The sequence below is a fragment of the Melitaea cinxia genome, chromosome 2 (genome assembly GCF_905220565.1).
Source record: "Melitaea cinxia chromosome 2, ilMelCinx1.1, whole genome shotgun sequence".
Classification (NCBI taxonomy): domain Eukaryota; kingdom Metazoa; phylum Arthropoda; class Insecta; order Lepidoptera; family Nymphalidae; genus Melitaea; species Melitaea cinxia.
The window spans coordinates 11,242,132-11,262,490 of NC_059395.1; the positions used below are offsets into that span (position 1 = coordinate 11,242,132).

The 20,359-nt window shown below is 32.2% G+C and overlaps 1 protein-coding gene across 1 annotated transcript in view; it reads right to left on the reverse strand.

The window, feature by feature from the left end:
* LOC123664914 (ATP-binding cassette sub-family C member 4-like) overlaps positions 1-20,359 on the reverse strand; it is a 43,056-nt gene that overhangs the window by 20,024 nt on the left and 2,673 nt on the right. Inside the window, exons 2-6 of the mRNA XM_045599286.1 lie at positions 16,972-17,103; positions 8,872-9,076; positions 7,948-8,173; positions 7,546-7,643; positions 4,349-4,546 (exon numbers count right to left, since the gene is read on the reverse strand). Of these exons, the coding sequence (XP_045455242.1) occupies positions 4,349-4,546; positions 7,546-7,643; positions 7,948-8,173; positions 8,872-9,076; positions 16,972-17,103 (859 nt within the window). The remainder of the gene's footprint in view (positions 1-4,348; positions 4,547-7,545; positions 7,644-7,947; positions 8,174-8,871; positions 9,077-16,971; positions 17,104-20,359) is intronic.

Below are 20,359 nucleotides of genomic sequence, written 5' to 3' on the forward strand. Positions count from 1 at the left end.
ACTTAATAGGTGTAAACTTAACATAACCACAAATGTTACTATGCAACGGTTATTACTTTTTATGTCAATGATTTTTGTTATTAGTGAATAATGGGTAATAAATACAATGAAGTTATAATTTTACCAATTTGCCCTTGATATGATGTTTTATTTTATCACTGTAGATAAATGCTTTAATGAATCAAGGATTTTCGTGTGTGTGATGGTATTATCGTATTGCTTGATATAATTTAATATAGATACGTACTATGCTGTTTTGATATAATCTAGTGAGAATAATTTACGTTTTATCAATTTTAGTTTTCTTAAGAATTAAAATCGTCTATACTTCCTTGGCACCTCTAACCTTGGGCAACGTTTGCTTTGTGTGAAATTTGCATAAATACATTAAAAATCGATTTAATAGATCGTATTAATCGCTTATTGAAGTAACAATATTGTATCGGAATAATAAATTAAGCTTTAAGTTTTCAATAGCTTTATAAAAGCTTCCTTTTTTATTTACAGCAATCGCCAAATAAGACAAAAAGAACGTGCTGTTAGAATGACGACTACTGTGTTACTATTACAGTTAATCATTTTAATGATCTATACATATATTGAAATCCTATTGACTATATAAGTACGTTATGATACTAAATTATCTTTAGTCTTTTCATTTTATTTATATACTAGCTGTGCCCGCGACTTCATCCGCGTGGAATGTAAGAAAATAGTTATTTTTTAGCTCGCCGTTATTAAATAAAATAAAAATCTAAAATAAAAGTAGTCTAAGTCATTCCTTATTACATCAGCTATCTGCCACTGAAAGTCCCAGTCCAGTCGTTTTAAAAGATTAGCCGGAACAAACAGAGAGACAGACGGACATACAAAAATTGTAAAACATGTTATTTTGATATAACATGTACCGTGTATACATCCATATGCATTTAGTAAAAAAGCTGTTATTTTAATAATACAAACAAACATTTTAATTTTATATATTTGTATAGATACAGATGACCTGAAAATTTTTAATAACATAATCTTTTACATCACTGAGCTAAACAATGGCATACGTACCCGTATTGACGGTTTATACATAACTTGCGCATGAAATAGCGGTATGAATACCACCGACAATTCTCCGTAGATACGGTATCGGAATGGAATATACATTGCTCGAGTGAAGGTTATATATAAGTCGTAATACAAGTTTTCTTACGTTGTCACTTCAAAGATAAGCCCATTAGGTTGTGCCGATACGAAATTATAATTTTGTTTAAATATTGTTCGTAAATCCGTTTTGCCGCTTAACCAACTGAACCTTTTTTTTTGTAGAATTTTCTGCTCTAAAGGCGACCTCACTGACATGAGATGAAGTCAGTTTTTTCTATTAACACGGTTTGGCGGATATATTCCCTAGAATGACTAACGATTTCTATCAGGCGTCTTTGATAACAACCGGGACCGACAGCTTAACATGCTCTCCGAGGCATCGTGAGGAGCCCACAAAAATAGACGCCCAGACCGGAAAGAAGTATTTGCATACACACAATTACCATTCCGAGCTGGAATTTAACCCGGAATCGCCAGTTTTTTAACGCATACACGGCATACACACCACTATACCAGATCGATGTCAGTGTTAGGTGGTTTATGTCACCTTATTACAAACATTTGATAAGAGAGAAACCTAGAGAAAGTATCTTGACTGATAGGCAATCGCATTGAATTACGCATTTAAAGAGATATACTCGTAACAACGATCGCAAATATCTTAAGGTAACATTGACTAACTCATTGTTTTTTTTATCTAATCTTAAATAATGAGATTATTTGTTTATTAATTAGATAATTTTCTTCACAGCTGCAAAACTGCATTGTTCTTCTTGTTATTTAGAAGCGTGTGCAATCTAATACTTTTAAACGAGCAATTCTTGTATATATCATTACAGTACCTGGGTGACCGAGCTTAGCTTGGTATTTTTAGTAAATCGTGAAGGGTTAGTAGAAGAGAGAGTTAAAATGATAAAATTATTCGCTGCCGGTTTGGATTAAGTCTTTTTTAACCGACTTCAAAAATGGAGGAGGTTACTTAATTCCACCGTATATTCTAATATATAAAATTCTCGTGTCGCGGTGTTTGTAGTTAAACTCCTCCGAAACGGCTTGACCGATTTTCATGAAATTTTGTGTGCATATTGGGTAAGTCTGAGAACCCAACAACATCTACTTTAATCCCCCGAAATGCTAAGGGTAGTCCACCCCAAATTTTTTTTTAATTTTTAGATAAATTAGTTGTTCTTTATTTTATTATGATTTGGCGTTGAAAAATAAAAACAACCCTAAATTTTCACCCTTCTACCACCAATCCCTACTTTAAAATAGCGTTCAGCGGGCAAGACAACGTTTGCCGAGTCAGCTATATATATATATGTATAATTGAATCTATATAGGTATCTCCAGTCCGGATTTTCCGTTTTTTCAAGTTTCTTCTTTTATTGTAAGCTCTTGATCAACGCATTGACGTATATTAAAAAACCATTCATATTTTTAGTTATTAAAATATGAACTGGTCGGAAAAATCGAAAATTACTATTCTTATTTCATCAGTACGTAATTCTTATTTATATATAATTTCCGAAAAAACACGATTTACTAAAAAAAACGAGCTAAGCTCGGTCATCCAGGTACTTACATAATGATATACCTAACCAGTCTAACGAGAAAACAACAAATCTATCCAAAATCACAAACTTTTAGAATATGTTACTATATTATTTACTTTGATAATAAAATCAACAGGCTATTGTAAATTATTTATTTAGTGATCTAACTAGACAAAGCCAGTGACTCCATACGCGATTATTAATATTACATCTTATGTTAGCTTTATTTGGTCACCTTCAATGCAGCGATTATATGAAGGTTATTGATAATTATTATCAACAACAATCAGCCAACTTTATTTATTTAGTAGCTTTCCGGCGCAGTTTTGCCTGCTTGGGCTACATTTTGAGTATTCTATTTCACCATTAGAATTTATGTTACACAGTGATTACGTAACATTCTACTGGTAAAATAATTTTTAAATCGGTTTAGTAGTTCTTAAGTTTATCCATAACAAATTAACAAAAAAAAAATCTAAGAAAATATCAAATCTTTCCACTTTATAATATTTGTAGCTATAGGTTTATTTATTTATCTGTGCCATGATAAGTTTGCGTAACCGCGAATGTGTGTACTATTGCAATAAATACAACGTGTTCACAATTTTTAAATAATGTAGTTAGGATGATGTTTATCATAATTATCTTTTATTTTTATACCAATGACTTGTTTTGTGCAAATAATACGTTGTTCTTATTAATTACTTAACCACTTGATGTAAGATAATGTATAAAAGTGCTCTTTAAATATTTTCTTTGTCGGTGCCAACTTTATTTAAAACAGTAAATTATCGCCCGTCAGAAAAGGAACAATTACGAAATTATTGTTAATTTTCTATTTACTTACAAACTAATAATAATTATGTTTGCTCGCAAACAAAAAAAAACTGACTTCAATTACATCGACAAGTACTACAACGTTAGTAAACGAAAAATTAGTCAAGTTAATATGCGATATTAGATATAGCTTAAGAAGTACTTGTCAGATCTCAATTAAATTTAAATTGGAGCACATGACACGCACCACCTTTAGATTACTCAAAAAATATTAATCGGGACCACAAAACAAGCATCAACTTTCGATTAAAACAAGGATCATCAAATTCAGTATACTCAGTGAAAAGTTATACGGTATAAATACAAAGTAGGTCAACGAAAAAATAGTCAAGTAAATACGCATTATTAGATATAGCTCAGGAGTACTTGTCAGATCTCAATTAAATTTAAATTGAAGCACATGACAAGCACCACCTTTAGATTTAAAAAAATCATCAAAATCGGTTTACCTAGTTAAAAGTTCTGAGGTAACATACATTTAAAAAAAAAAAACAAATAAATGATTTAATGGAATTGAAAACCTCCTCTTTCGGAAATCGGTTAAAAAGACGTATATTACTAAAAATTATAATACTATTTTATGTATTTGCTTTTCCTGTATTTATTTATAATTTTATCTTTTACTAATATTTACACATACAGGAAATAAATACATTTAATTTTATTTAAAAAAAAAAAAACATAAGAATATCAAGTTTAACCTCAATGTAAAGATTATGATAAAAAACAGGAATTAAAAATAATTACTTAAAATTTCGACCGTAGCCTTAATTGAGTTAGTTAATTGAGTATGTCTGAAAACAGTGCAATCAATTTTACTTTTAAAGGCAAACGAAAAAAATGTTCTAATTTGTACTTACTACGTTCGCCGATATCACGTTGCCAAATAACACGAAAGTGATAATAGTGATGAACATGGCCGATCTTTCAGTAAATATCATGAACCCAATAAAGATAGTCCTTAGGATTGTAGCTGTTTTCACTTCTTTTAATTCTTCTTTACGTTTCTGTCCAACAACTTTTTGGAATGGAATTTCCCATGCGTACATTTTAATCACCTGAAAATATAATGATTATTTTTTAAGATTTATAATACCAAAATTGTGCCAGGGTGATATTTTTAAATTAGGATTAATTTACTTCTCTGATCAATTTATTTGATCGATTGTTTTTTCTGGCTAATAAAAATATGTAAGAAATATTTTCGAGTCACTACTTCATGTTGATAAATTTGTAATTACCCTAGCCCACTTAACTTCATTCTGTGTACATATGTTGATAAAACAACGTAAATAATAATTAAGAAAATGAAATTTGTAGGTTTTTCCTAGTAATAGTCCACATTTCACAAGCTACTTCTTCCACAACATTTCACGTTCAATAGTGTTTGTGATTACTTTTGTTGATTGTACATTTTAAAATCAGTAACATCTTAAGATTAGAATATTTATAGAAATCCATTACGCTAATAAAACTAGCATTTATAGTGGTCTAAATAGTCAAATAGCTGACCTGGCGAACTTCGTACTGCCTTATTTTTTATTTCTTAAATATAATAATTACACATATAGGTATATCAAAATAAGATATTGCCTATATTTCAAATTGCATTTTTCACTGCACACGGTGTGCCAATGTGATTATAATCGGATAAGTAGTTTAAGGAGTCCATTGCAGACAAACAACAAACAAAAAAATTCAGTTAAATGTTTAGCATTTAATTTTAATATTCCTATACTGAGACAATAACATTACAGTTTCATTATATTGCAATTACAGAGATACAACACCCTCGTGTTTTATATTTGATAAGAATTACCAGCTGGATAAACCAGAAGTATTAATTTAAGTATTTAAGATCCAGCCACTGTCACAGATATATCGTTGTCAATATTTGTTGTATTCTAGTAAACTTTGTTGTAATTGTTAATTAAATGTAAATGTTTTTGATCAACTACTAAACTTTTCGTGATTGGTCTGTTTGACACAATTTTCAATCCATACTTAAGGTTATAAGGTTTTATTTTTAATTTACAAAATTAAATTTGAGTTACCCATTTCAGAATAAATACCAATAATTATTTAAAGATGGTAATCGCATTTGTTTTTCGTGTTGTTGAGTCAGAGAATATTTTATTGATTGCGTTATCATCAATAAGTAAGGCGATATATAATAAAAATAATGCGTTTTAATAATTTCGGCTATCTATACAACGTAAATACGAAAGGTATCATGACTCGACATATAAAGAATATTAAAGTGTCATGATATATGTGCACATTTTGAAATATCTCAAGAACGTTTAGTATGTGTAATACACTGACTAATTACCGAAACAATCTAACAACCGTTAAAAGATGATTTGAAATGACATTAATTATTATTATTTATTACCACAGATATCACATAATATTCAATATAATTAAAAAGTTATTCATAGAGAAAATTACAGTCGACAGTCGTTCAGGCAAACTTTGACAGATCATTACTATATTTTTTTAGCTAACTTTGACAATGTTAAATATGAGACACAGGAGTTAATTTAATATGTGCTTTCAGGTTGGTTTTCATACTTTCAAGTTATTTAACGGCTATAAAAATCATAATATGTATCAAAAACTGGCAATTTTATTGTGTGTCAAAGTTTTAACCCCCCTTTATGGGTAACTTTGACACACATGAAATTTTTTTAACATATACAGACTAGCGCTTGACTGCGATCTCACCCGATGGTAAGTGAAGATGCAGCCTAAGGTGGTGCGCACTTGCTTAGAAGATGCCTATTCACTCTTAATTTAAAGATACCTAAGTTATAGTTACTTGAAAAAACGGAAGCCGGAAGGGCATTCCAAGTTTTTGCGGTGCGTATTAGGAACGAGGAAGCAAAGCGCTTAGTGCGAGATCGTGGGATTTCAACCACGTAGCGTTGCAGATTGATGCAATGCCTTGCGGTTCGTTGGTAGAAAGGTGATGGCAGAATCAAATTGTAGAACATAGTAGCAAAATTTTCGAGTTATCTAAAAAGTTTACCACTGAAAAAAAATACAAAAATTGCGCGCGGAACTTTTAGCAATGTTTTTGACATTAACTTCGTTTCATAGCTTCTTTTTTTTCAGAGAGTTCATTAAAATAGTTTGTTATGTAAGCAAATTTTATAAATATAATTTTACGCACTAAATGTGGACCACGTAAAAAATTAAAAATAATTTTGCAATTTTACTGTCAAAGATATCCTTATCAATCAAAGTTACCCCGAGTGATGTGTATTTATTTATTTTTTGTAATTCTTTTACTCTCTTAGCCTGTAACATACCACAGCTGGGCCAGATAGGCCTCTTTCTCCATGTAGGAGAAGGGTCTTAGCTTAATCCATCACGCTGTTACATTTGAAATTTATGTATGTAATGTTTACAGTTTAGTCACTTTCTTATCTTACATCACGACTTGAATTTGCTTATAATTTACAGAATCAGAACATTAATATTTCATTGTTATAATCATTTATATCATACAATGTTAGAAATAAAGTGAATACTAATGTAGTATCTACTCATATATGTATGCAGTTAGAAGTTTTTCAAAGCATAAATTCTTTTTTCAAAATCCTACGAAGTATAATATTTGATTAAGGTAGACCAAAATTTATTCAACCCGAGCAATATATTCCTAGGGATGGAGAAGATCTTCACAAACACACACACACACACACCTAACACACGCACACACCTAAAACACGCACACACCTAACACACGCACACACCTTACACTTCACATCCTATCGAAGATCACAGCTAAAAAATACTGCTCTCAAGTAATGTTATGTTCCTGTGGTAGGTAAAATAGCTAGTACTCCTAGGGGGGTTGGGGAAAGATCTTGGTGTTGCATCCATAAGCTACGGTATCCGCTTACCATCATGTTAACCGTACCCTAATTTGCCATCCTTTTAAGGTAAAACATATAGGTAACTCATTCAAAAAATACGAATATAACTTAAGAAGGGGGAAAAATCATTTATATCATATTGCATGTCATAATAGTAATTATCATAAAGTTACCTGTATCCCGTTAATGACTTCACTCATAACTTTTATACGCTCGTCAGTCTTTTCAGCGGTGCGGAACCTTACTTTTCCAAGTATCTGACCGAGAACGCCTACAAACATACAAATTTATTACAATTTGTTGTACATCTGCTGTGTGGTTACGGCAGTAAAAAATATAGCCACCTCCACTCTTCGTCCTGTTTCTATTAAACTAGCTGACTGACAAACTTCTTACAAACTTTGTCCTGAGAATAACGAACTCAACAAAAATAAAGAATTATTCCATTTGGTGAAGTCGTTCGAAAGTTATGTGTGAACATATATTTGAGAAGTTCATTTTTAAAAAAATAGATATAATTTTACGTCATATAATATAAAATATTGTATGTTATCTTATTAAATATGGAGGTGAACCTTGAATCGGCAAAGCGATGATAATCAACGCGGCCAAACCGATGAGCGCTGCATATCCCGCCTGAACATAACCCAAGTAGCACACCGCAGCGAGTTGCAGAGGAATGATCCATACGTAGTGCAGAAAGAGAAATGCCAGGTCAAACCTTTGCAGGTCATTCGATAACAGGTTGACAACTTTTCCAGCTGTCGTTTCACCAAGCGACCCGTTGTTCATTCGCATTATCTAAAATTTATTGATTTTATTTTATTTTTTGGTAAAATTCCAATCAGTTTATCAGATAGGTATAAAATTTATGAGATAAGAGAAACGATTTGAGAACATTTAAGTGTATAGATTATTTTTTATTTATTAGTCTCGATAATTGTCATGTCTGAAATTAAAATAACATTCAAACAAAAACTTGAATTGAATAAGGATTTTAAAAATATGTGTGGCTTAACATAATTATTCTCATCAAATATAGTGTCCTGTGTGTATTCTTCTGGTGCATTACACCACGCCGTTGTTAGAAAAATTGTATAATGTGCTGTATCTGTAAATAATCCATGACGGGCTATAGTATTGTCCAAAGTTGAATACTAGTTGAAGCTAAAGTAGCTTTGCATCATTGCTCTATTGCACATTGCTCTATTGCTAGGTGGTTTGTTCCTTTAGACGTCTGAGTTTTCTTACATTTTTTTTTCCACCAAGTTTGAATATTTAAAAACCTAGCCCGGGTTTTAAGTGCAACTGTGTGTCTAGTACTGAATTACTTTATATCGATTATAACTTGTATTTAAGTATTTATTTAGGTGCTTTTTTTTATTACATATTTGAATCTACAAAACAATGAAATTTTATTTGGAATTGTACTCTTTATCTCTATTATTTTTTACACAAATACGATTAAAAATACGGTTACTTTATAGTTTTGCACTCACCTTTCTAAACATCAAAGTACTAGTAGCGATTCTCAGTTTCATACCAAATTGTTGACAGTAATAATTTCCTTGATGGTTGAAGAAGGCTGCCACCAAATTGGCCAACACTAGACCTGCTGCATAGTACGAGGCTTCTTCTTGACTCATAGTAGAATTCACAGACCAGTATTCTAATAATTTTGCAAACAATAATGGTGCCCCCGTTCTGTTGACATATGTTGCTTTAGTGTTATTTTAATTTTAATAGTAATCAGCAATAGTTACAAGGTGATAGGTCAGTTAGATACAAGGGTGTGTTTTCAAAAGTCCAAAAATAAGTTTTTCATGATAAAAAAGCCACTTGCCGTTAGCAGATTTTTGGCTTTCGGGTTTTTCGGTTTTTGGGTTTCGTACTTGATATATTTTTAATTAGGTGCATCTTAACAAATAATTAAATTTTAGTTCCGAAAACAGAGCGTGATAAAAGAAAGATCATCACCAATACCTGTGATAATCACGTTGTGCATCGTATATATTATACAATAAATCTGTTTTAATACCGAGCTAAGCTCGGTCACCCAGGTACTTTATATAAAGAAACGACTAATATTTATTTCGAATATAATCGGAATGTCAAAAACTTTGTTTTATGTTTTCTAAGTCTAGAAACAAAATAAACATTAATCCCGTCCTACAAAAATGTAAAACGAAGTTGTCTTGAAATAAGTACGGCTTAGTGAGTCTTTGTCACACAGGGCGTATGTCATTAATTTTTGACGACACATCGTGGTTACTGACGACATCATGAATATTTATTTTAATGTTGATTGCTTGTACGCCTCTATAAAATCAAGTTTTCCTAATTATATCAAACGTATACAAGAATGTAAAAACTTATTTTCAATAATTTATACTATACGCATAGATTACAAAAAATGAGTACGTTTATATGTAAAAAATATATACCGTAGTGGCACCAATGACCGACAAGACCCAATAACCGACACTTTTTATTTTGATTCAATAAAATAAGAGTAGGAAAACGATTTCTTACTATAGCAAAACTGTACCATAAATAGCACACTTTTGATTGGCTCCCAGTGACTTTTGAGCGATATCCGTCTTTTTTTTTTAAAATGACGGTGTGACAACTGATTGCGCCTGGAGTACCGGTGAAAATTACAACATTTCTTAGTGAAATCCTTAAGGAAGTGAGTACATTTTTTTATTAATTATACTAATGTAGTCTAATATATTTGGATTTTATGTTTTTCACGGGTTATTATAAGAACTATACGATCGATTTTTGTTCTAACGAAAGTTTAAGGTTATTTTGATATTAGTATAATGTTGGTGTCGATCACTGGTTTTCATAAACTGACTTTTACCAATAATCGACAATGGGTCGATAATAATTTTTTGGAAACATTTTTCATTTGACAAGCGAATATAGTTCTTCTTACTTTGCGTATTTGGTAGATATTTGAAGTAAACTAAACAAAGTCGAGAGACCAGTAATCGACAAGTGTCGATTATTGGGAAATAATGTGTCGATGATTGGTTCTTACAGATGGTTCCGAGAAAAAATTATACTCCCAACCAGTTAGAAAAAACCTTAGAAGCTGTAAAAAAAATGGCGAAAAGATTGCAGTCGCATACCATTTTTGGCGCGAACTTGTGGAGGCATATGCCCAGCAGTAGACTGCAATAGGCTGAAATGATGATGATGAAACTTTTTGATAATTGTTTGTTAATTATATTGACCCTTTTTATTATAATTTACATAAGTCTGTAAGTGTGTAATCTGTGTATTTGTATGATTAATACACTTCAGAAAGAATAATTGTGTTTGCAGGCAAACGAAGAAAAGCCGACTTCAATTATATCGACAAGTAATAGAACGTAGGTACACGAAAAAATAGTCAAGTAAATACGCACTATCAAAGATTACTCAAAAAGTTGTAATCAGATTTCGATGAAATTTAAATGTGACCACATGATAAACATCAGCTACCTATCGATTAAACTAAAAATCATTAAAATCGGTACACCCAGCAAAAAATTATGCGGATTTTCGAGAGTTTCCCCCGATTTCTCTGGGATCCCATCATCAGATCCTGCTTTCCTTATCATGGCACCAAACTAGGGATATCTCCTTTCCAACAAAAAAAAAAAGAATTATCAAAATCGGTTCATAAACGACGGAGTTATCCCCGAACATACATAAAAAAAAAAATAAAAAAAAAATATATATAAACATTTTTGAATATCATATCAAAAATTGACCGCTCCAGCGGGATTCGAACCCGCGTCTTCGACATACCGTGTCGACGCTCTAGCCAATTAAGCTATGGAACGATATACTCGCCAGAGCGAAACTTTTGATATGATGATTTTTACTTTCGGTTTAAGCGAACCGTGGCGCCGTCTATAGTGAGTTCTTTACGTAGTTTCGTTCGTTTTCGTAGTTTCGTTCTGTTACGCGGCACCTCCAGGTAGTCTTTTAGAATAGACACACAACTGGTTAAATATTGATAAAGTTTATTTAATAGTCCAAACACTTACAGTAACTGTCCCTAGAAACACCTCACTTTCCTTTTCTGGGTAAAAAAATATATATAGTGACGCGCTGGATGGTAAACGGCAACTGACTCGACCGTATGGAAAATGAAATATTTAAAGTAATTAAAATAGCGGCGTCAGCACTATCCGCGAATTAAACCTAGGTATAACATCTCCCCCCTTTTGATGGAGCTTTATCTTTAAAGATGAAGCGGAATTGAGACGCGACTAAAATCGAAAAGGTCAGAAAGGAAAATGAGCGTTTTACAATTTTTACCAAAATATTAATTAATTGGAATTAAAAAAATAAAATTTATCATTAAACAATAAGAGAGCTGCTTAGCTAAAATTTTAACAATGTTAATATTATCATCAATAATTAAGAATTTGACATTTTATTATAAAATTATAATAATGTAATTATAATAATAAGTTTGTTTCAGAAAATTCATCCATATGTGTTAGTAACATTTTAACTTATATGACTAATGTTAGTCTATTCTACACACAAACAATTCTTAAAGAAAATATAAATTTAATAAAATTCACAAAAATCATAAAATTTATAAAATTGTCAAAAATTGCCAAAATTCATAAATAAAAAAAATCATAACAAACTTTTATAAGTATCTAAGTAAGTTTATCTTAGAGTTAAGGTTATTATTTATTATAAGAATTAGTATATGAGTTAGTGTAATGAATAGTGTAAGAGATAGTACATTGATAATCTTAAGACATTAGTTTAATATTTAGAGTTAGTATAAAAAACATTTATTTAGAATTTGGATACATTACGATTTGAGAGTTTCATTACATTTAACAGTTAATTTACATGGTTTAGATTGAACAAATATCCACTTATTATTACTAAGCGTTTGCCAAATATCGACATTACTATACAAAAGTTTAAGATTACATTCAGGTGACATTGATAGGACTACTTCTGTTAACAATTTACTTTCACAACAGGGATTATTTATACTCGAATAAATGCTGATCATAGGGCATATAGAATACTCATCGTTTATCAACTTACAATTGTTTAAGTTATCTAATAAGACGTAACTGAGCTTATCATCTGTTACTGCAATATAAGCTTTAGTCGGTTGCATTAAAGAAAACGTGTTAGCATTTTTATCATGTGGAGTCGGTAAAGGAATATTTTTGTAAACAATGTATTTTTCTGGGTATATTAATGGTATTTTTAATATGAAAATAATCTTTTGTTATAGTAGAAACATGTTAGCTAAAATATTTGCTTTTAAAAATAAAATAGAATTAAGGATTATGTCTAAGAAATTAGAAATTGTTATCAGGGAACTTTCAATTAGATTGATAAAACTATTTATTCGCGTTACGTAGTATAAGTTATCATTTTGCTTTGTAACTTGAGAAAGAATATCATTTAGTAGGTATAGTTATATGGGAATTTTAATTTAATTTCGTTTTGGTTTAGTCTTCGAATAGTAGAATTAAAAGTATTTAAGCTTGATTTTACGATTGTGCTGGCTTTATTTATGTTAGAATGCGTGATTGCGTGCATTAGTATAGAATGATTGAGATTTTTTTTTTTTTATGAGATTTAAGAGACTTATTATTATAAGATTCAGTGAGACTCAGCGGCTTGGACTGAGATGCATTTATTTTATAAGATTCAGTGAGACTCAGCGGCTAGGACTGAGATGCATTTAATTTATGAGATTCAGTGAGACTCAGCGGCTAGGACTGAGATGCATTTAATTTATGAGATTCAGTGAGACTCAGCGGCTAGGACTGAGATGCATTTAATTTATGAGATTCAGTGAGACTCAGCGGCTAGGACTGAGATGCATTTAATTTATGAGATTCAGTGAGACTCAGCGGCTAGGACTGAGATGCATTTAATTTATGAGATTCAGTGAGACTCAGCGGCTGGGATTGAGATGCATTTAATTTATAAGAATAGGAATAGTATTCGAAATGATATGACTCAGGCCTACCTCGCGGGGAGGCTGAGATGATAGAGAATCGAAAATGGAGTTTATGCCGTTTATAGCCGACGATTTCGACTGGCACGAGGCCGAAATCGGATTTAGTTTAAATCGTTTTCGTTAAAAGAAGTATTACATCGATCAATATTATCACAATGGTGCACGCGCGATACGTTATTCGGTGCACGTGAACCCGTTTCGTCGCATTGTGCAATCTGAGAAGAATCGGGTTGCAGTATGCGGCGGCTATTGTTATATTCGCGTTTGCGACATTCGTTTATAACATGACCCTTATTTTTACAATAAACACAATATTTATTATTATAATTAGAATTAAGTTTATAAGGTTGACTTAAAATTGGAGGATTTTGTAGATGAAATGTTTTTTGAAAATTGTTAGATTTAGTAAAATTAGGTTTTTGGTTTTTAAAACATACAGAGGTGTTATGACCTGATCTGTGGCAAATTGAACAATATTTAGAAGGTTGTTGAGAAATTTTGGTTAGGTTTAAAAGCTTTTCCTCCTCAATAGCAAGTGTGATAGCCTCAGATAGCGTCTTGGGATTGCGACAGCGTACAATTTGCGATAAATTTGAATTAATCCCTAATAAAAAAGTATTCAATGCCAAATCCTCCATAGCAGCTAACCTTCCTATTAACTCGTTTGAGTTTTCGCAGCTGTAATGTATATCAGATAGTAATCGTGTTAGACAAGACTCAATTCTTAATGAATATTGCGTGACATCTTCTGTTGAATTTTGCTTACAATTCTGTAGATCAATTAAAAGATGCGTAGAATGCTTTTTCTCACCAAACGTGACTTTTAAAAATGATTTTATATCGGACCATTTATTAAATGTTTTAAGACAGCAAGCCATTTGAGCCTTGCCTTCAAGCTGGGATATAATGTATTTACAGAGCACATTCTGTTGGTCAGCGGTTGCGAGAGAAATAGCATTTTCGCAGTTTGTGAGAAAAGCTGGCAAAGATTCGCGATCACCATTATAAGGTTTTATAAATTTGGTAAGAACAGATAGAGTTATCTTCTCAGCCATTTTCGGTTTTGAGAACTTTAAAGATGGATCTGAATAATTGCTGTCGGAATCAGAGCGAGCTTCTTCAATTACAGTCTTTTCCTTTTTAGGAGGCATTCAATTAAAAATAACAGTAATTTTAGTGAAAATGTAAATAGATTTTTGTAGAAGTTGTATATACGTGACTCTATAAATATACTAAGCTTGTTACTGAATTTAAGGTTTATTAAAAAAAAAAGGTTAAGATATATTAATCTTCTGGGAAAGAATCACTGATCACTAGCACTTATTCACTTTTAGGCTTTTAGTAAAATAGAAAACTCACAATGAAACAGCAAGCGCGATCATATCTGCTGGGAAGCGTGACACGTGTTGATGACGTTGCGGGGCCGGAACTCGGACACGTGGTGGCTCTGTGAGTCGTATTGCAGCTAACGCGTCACGTTGCAATATAGCGACGTGTATATGAAATGTAGATGATGGTGTGGTTGCCTGGTGAGGGTTCTTCTGCTGGGACGCAGTCTCAGCAGCGTGGGGCTGTAGATCTGCTAGAAGTTCCGTGTGTTTGGTGGATCTGCCTCGGCTCGTGGGGCCTGAGACGTATATCTGGTGTAGGCACGGCAACGTGGGGCCTGTGACCTTGTGTCTAATGACGTACCTGGGTGCCAGGGTTCGGATGTCAGGGTCTTATACAGAAAACCACTTACGACATCCCGCTTCTGACACCAATTGTTACGCGGCACCTCCAGGTAGTCTTTTAGAATAGACACACAACTGGTTAAATATTGATAAAGTTTATTTAATAGTCCAAACACTTACAGTAACTGTCCCTAGAAACACCTCACTTTCCTTTTCTGGGTAAAAAAATATATATAGTGACGCGCTGGATGGTAAACGGCAACTGACTCGACCGTATGGAAAATGAAATATTTAAAGTAATTAAAATAGCGGCGTCAGCACTATCCGCGAATTAAACCTAGGTATAACAGTTCGCTCTGGCGAGTATATCGTTCCATAGCTTAATTGGCTAGAGCGTCGACACGGTATGTCGAAGACGCGGGTTCGAATCCCGCTGGAGCGGTCAATTTTTGATATGATATTCAAAAATGTTTAGAATTCCTAATTGTGGGTAACACAAAAATAAAAATCGTACATATTAAAAATAGCATGGTGTCGTCTCCTGTCAAAGATTTTCATTGTAATATGAAACTTTGAATAGTTACGAGTCTCTGTAAAGAACTCACTATAGACGGCGCCACGGTTCGCTTAAACCGAAAGTAAAAATCATCATATCAAAAGTTTCGCTCTGGCGAGTATATCGTTCCATAGCTTAATTGGCTAGAGCGTCGACACGGTATGTCGAAGACGCGGGTTCGAATCCCGCTGGAGCGGTCAATTTTTGATATGATATTCAAAAATGTTTAGAATTCCTAATTGTGGGTAACACAAAAATAAAAATCGTACATATTAAAAATAGCATGGTGTCGTCTCCTGTCAAAGATTTTCATTGTAATATGAAACTTTGAATAGTTACGAGTCTCTGTAAAGAACTCACTATAGACGGCGCCACGGTTCGCTTAAACCGAAAGTAAAAATCATCATATCAAAAGTTTCGCTCTGGCGAGTATATCGTTCCATAGCTTAATTGGCTAGAGCGTCGACACGGTATGTCGAAGACGCGGGTTCGAATCCCGCTGGAGCGGTCAATTTTTGATATGATATTCAAAAATGTTTAGAATTCCTAATTGTGGGTAACACAAAAATAAAAATCGTACATATTAAAAATAGCATGGTGTCGTCTCCTGTCAAAGATTTTCATTGTAATATGAAACTTTGAATAGTTACGAGTCTCTGTAAAGAACTCACTATAGACGGCGCCACGGTTCGCTTAAACCGAAAGTAAAAATCATCATATCAAAAGTTTCGCTCTGGCGAGTATATCGTTCCATAGCTTAATTGGCTAGAGCGTCGACACGGTATGTCGAAGACGCGGGTTCGAATCCCGCTGGAGCGGTCAATTTTTGATATGATATTCAAAAATGTTTAGAATTCCTAATTGTGGGTAACACAAAAATAAAAATCGTACATATTAAAAATATATATATATATACGGTCGAATTGAGTAACCTCCTCCTTTTTTTGAAGTCGGTTAAAAATATGGACATTATACTATGGACAATAAATGAATACTTATTAAACTGTTAATTTTATTTTAACGACCCACTAAGGAGGCCGCGATTTGGCAGATACACATTATAGGTAATAGTCGATAACTGGGAGTCGGTAATTGGTAACTGTCGATTACTGGGGTGTCGATTACTGGAGATTCGGTGTCGATGATTGGAGATTTATACACTTTTTCCATTTTTAGGATTTTTTTCTAATCCGGATATAGTTAATAAAAATATTACATCCTATTCTTATATCAAGAATATACCTTACCATACTCAATCGTTACTTTTGGTTTAAAGATGACTAAATGACCTTTAATTTTATAAAGAAGTCCACTATCTCCTTAAAGTGTCGACGACTGGTGCCACTACGTTATATCTTACCTTATGGCGATGCAAATTAATTGCATTATACCACCAGGAATGAATGACCATATAAAAGTTTTGAAGATAACTTTTGAAAACGAAGCCTGCCTTCCCGAAGCCTTCGCTATCGCTTCTGCTTGAAGCCAATTTCTGTCAAAAAATTTGGATTTTATTAATGTTTTGACCTTCACAATAATGTTTAAATATTAATAAATAAACAATAGTATTATTTACAAATTTAATTATTTTATATCACTAAAAGTACAAAATAAAATCATTCCAGATCCTTCATAGACTTGCCGTTTATTGGTATGATCGTATTAGAAGTTTTATTCAATAAGAATAGTATTTTTTTTAATAAAATAAGGCCGAGTAGAATAGCATCACCACCCTCTTTCTTCCCGTGGGAGTCGTAAAAGGCGACCGAGGGATAAACATGGCTCAAAATCATCCCCAAACCCCGGAATGGGGCATCCGTCAAGCACTCGTGGCATAGCTCTAAAATGCAAAAGACTCCTGCAGCCGAACTGGCTCCACACGTATCGATTCCTTCGTTCCTATGGGCCTAATCAGTGAGGTCGAAAGGGTGGCGCAATTGGAATTGCGTTTCTATTGTTAATTACTCATTATTTACCAACTGGCTGTGAAACCGCGGTGCTAAAGTTATAGTTAATGGAACAAAAGTTAGAACTCAAGAACCCTTAACTATTCAGCAGCTAATATGTCCGTTACACATTAGCTTGCATTGGATATATAGAGTAATTAGAATATTTTCATTCTTTTTGTTTTCTTTCTTTTTTATTTAGTTTCAAGTCATCGTATAAAACGCGATGAGTTAGCCAGTAATTATTTTATACGATGACAACGATTTGAAATATTGTTAATTTTTATTTTGTAAGAAATTTATATAGCACATTCTGATTTGTTGGCCTCCTATAAAAATAAATAAATAATTTATAGTATAATAAAAATGGGTTGGATTCACAATATATACCTACATAAATGAACACAGATAACAATTTGTCACGAAAAACCTATGTTGTATTATGTTATTGGTAAAATTTTATTTTAATGACGTCATATAGATCTGTACGTGTTGATATTATGTAATACAAAATAGGAATATGAAAATTCGCTTCTAATTTATTGCTAATATGTATGTAATATTACTATCATGTTTTCGCATTTTTTCATTTTGCTATTATTTTATAGATTTTAAATAAATATTTCTTGAAACTGGTGCAATTAAAAATTAGGTACTTTTTTACGCAACGTTGTACAACTAATATACAAAACATTAATCAGGTCATTTTTAAGAGAGATTGATATTTCTTTCAACTGAATATGCCAGATTTGTAAAATAACGGTTCAAAAGTGCTTACAGGCTGACAAATAAACAAAACAAAGTTTGAGTGTCAGGTTGAAACTTGCGTACCCCATGAAATATTACTGTGAAGCGACGTGGTGGATTGAAGGAGCTACAGGAATTCACAATTTTAATATTTTGCTTTGAATGGTTTATAGGCAAGAAATATATATAGCTTTACGAAATAGCAATATTATAGGAATAATACTTTAAGTACCAAATAAATTGTAGGGTATAAAAATACATTTATTTTTATTTTTTTAATTAACAGCCGTGCAACACGAGTCTGTTAAACTCCATATTTTTCATTGTTACTTACAATCTTTTTATTTATAGGATGGATTAAATAGAAACAATACTGTGGCAATTTACTTTGACAGTTAACATAATCATTTTGTATTTCTTTGTTGTATTTTTATGTCATTTAACCACTCTCATTTATAGTACTGTTATCAATTTATAAATAAAAGAGTATGTAATTCAAAATAATTAAAACAGTAATGTTACATGTACAAACGTTATCATTATTCAAGAAAAATAATAAAGAAACAACATTAAAAAAAAGGAAACATTCAAACATAAATAATATTACTAATAAATTAAAAATTATTTTATTGATGAAAAGTCAAAATAACGCAATGTAATCCCCATTAAAAGCAGAAAGTTTAATAAAATATTTTATTACATGTGTAATGTTCACTACATTATCACGTATTAAAATAAAACTGGCCAAGTGCGATTCGAACTCGTGGACGGAGAGTTCCGTAGCATTGACTATAGGTAAAATATTTAGACAAAATTATTTGCTCTAAATATTTTTTTTATTTTAATTTTATCATTTACTATTAAAATTAAAATACGACTAAGTATTTTGTGGATATTTCAAGTGCCTACTTATTGCCATTATTGATATCGAACAAAAGAGGGTGAAAAAATCTGGTTTGTTGTATCGGAGCCCCCCTTAAATATTTAATTTTTTTTTTTAGTGTTTGTTCTTATAGCGGCAATAGAAATACATAATTTGTGAAAATTTCAACTGTCTAGCTATTGCAGTTCTTAAGGTACAGCCTGGTGACAGACAGAGGGCCAGACGGAAGGACGTACGGACGGACAGACAGCAAAGTCTTAATAATAGGGTACTGTTTTTACCCTTTGGGTACGGAACCCTAAAAAGTTTGTCCTCCTCGCAAGAATAATTTGTCTACGTTTGGTCGGGTATTTTTCAATAATTTAGTATCTTCGTTTATCGATCGCTTCAGCCTGTAATATCCCACTACTGGGTATAGGCCCAGAACTCACTATAGACGGCGCCACGGTTCGCTTAAACCGAAAATAACATCATCATATCAAAAATTTCGATCTAACGGGTACATCGTTTCAAAGCTTAATTGGCTAGAGCGCCGACATGGTCAGGCGGAGACGCAGGTTCGATCCCCGCTGGAACGGTCAATTTTTGGTATGATATTCAAAAATATTTAGAATTCCAAAATTTTTAGAAGTGTGAGTAACACAAAAATAAAATCGCACATGGGAATTTAGATAGACTAATTTTAAATACCTTCAGGGAAAATGGGTATTTTTCGGTGTATTTAAAATTGCTGTAGACTATTATAATATTTGTGTACTATGTTTATAACTTTCTAACAATATTTATAATTATCTTATGTATTTATACGTACATACATCCTTATTATTAAATCGAAATGAACTGTAAAAGTCAGTTTATGTCCCACTGCACACTGAGATTGTAATAAGTTAATAATAATAATAATAATAACACTTACTAGCAATAATTGTGCTAGTTGTGAGTAGTAGAGAGGAAATAGACTTAATCAACATTTTAAGATGTGCTCCTAGAAATAGGTGCACTGCTATTTGAAGCTGTATTGAGTTTTGTTCCAGTTAGTGAAATAATGATGTCTCGAATTGTTATTGCTGTTCTACAAGTTTTTCATCCGGACGCTAATTTACTTAGACGTTACATTGATTTTAAATAACTATAAAGTATGCGTGACTTATTATTTATACTTTATTTAAAAC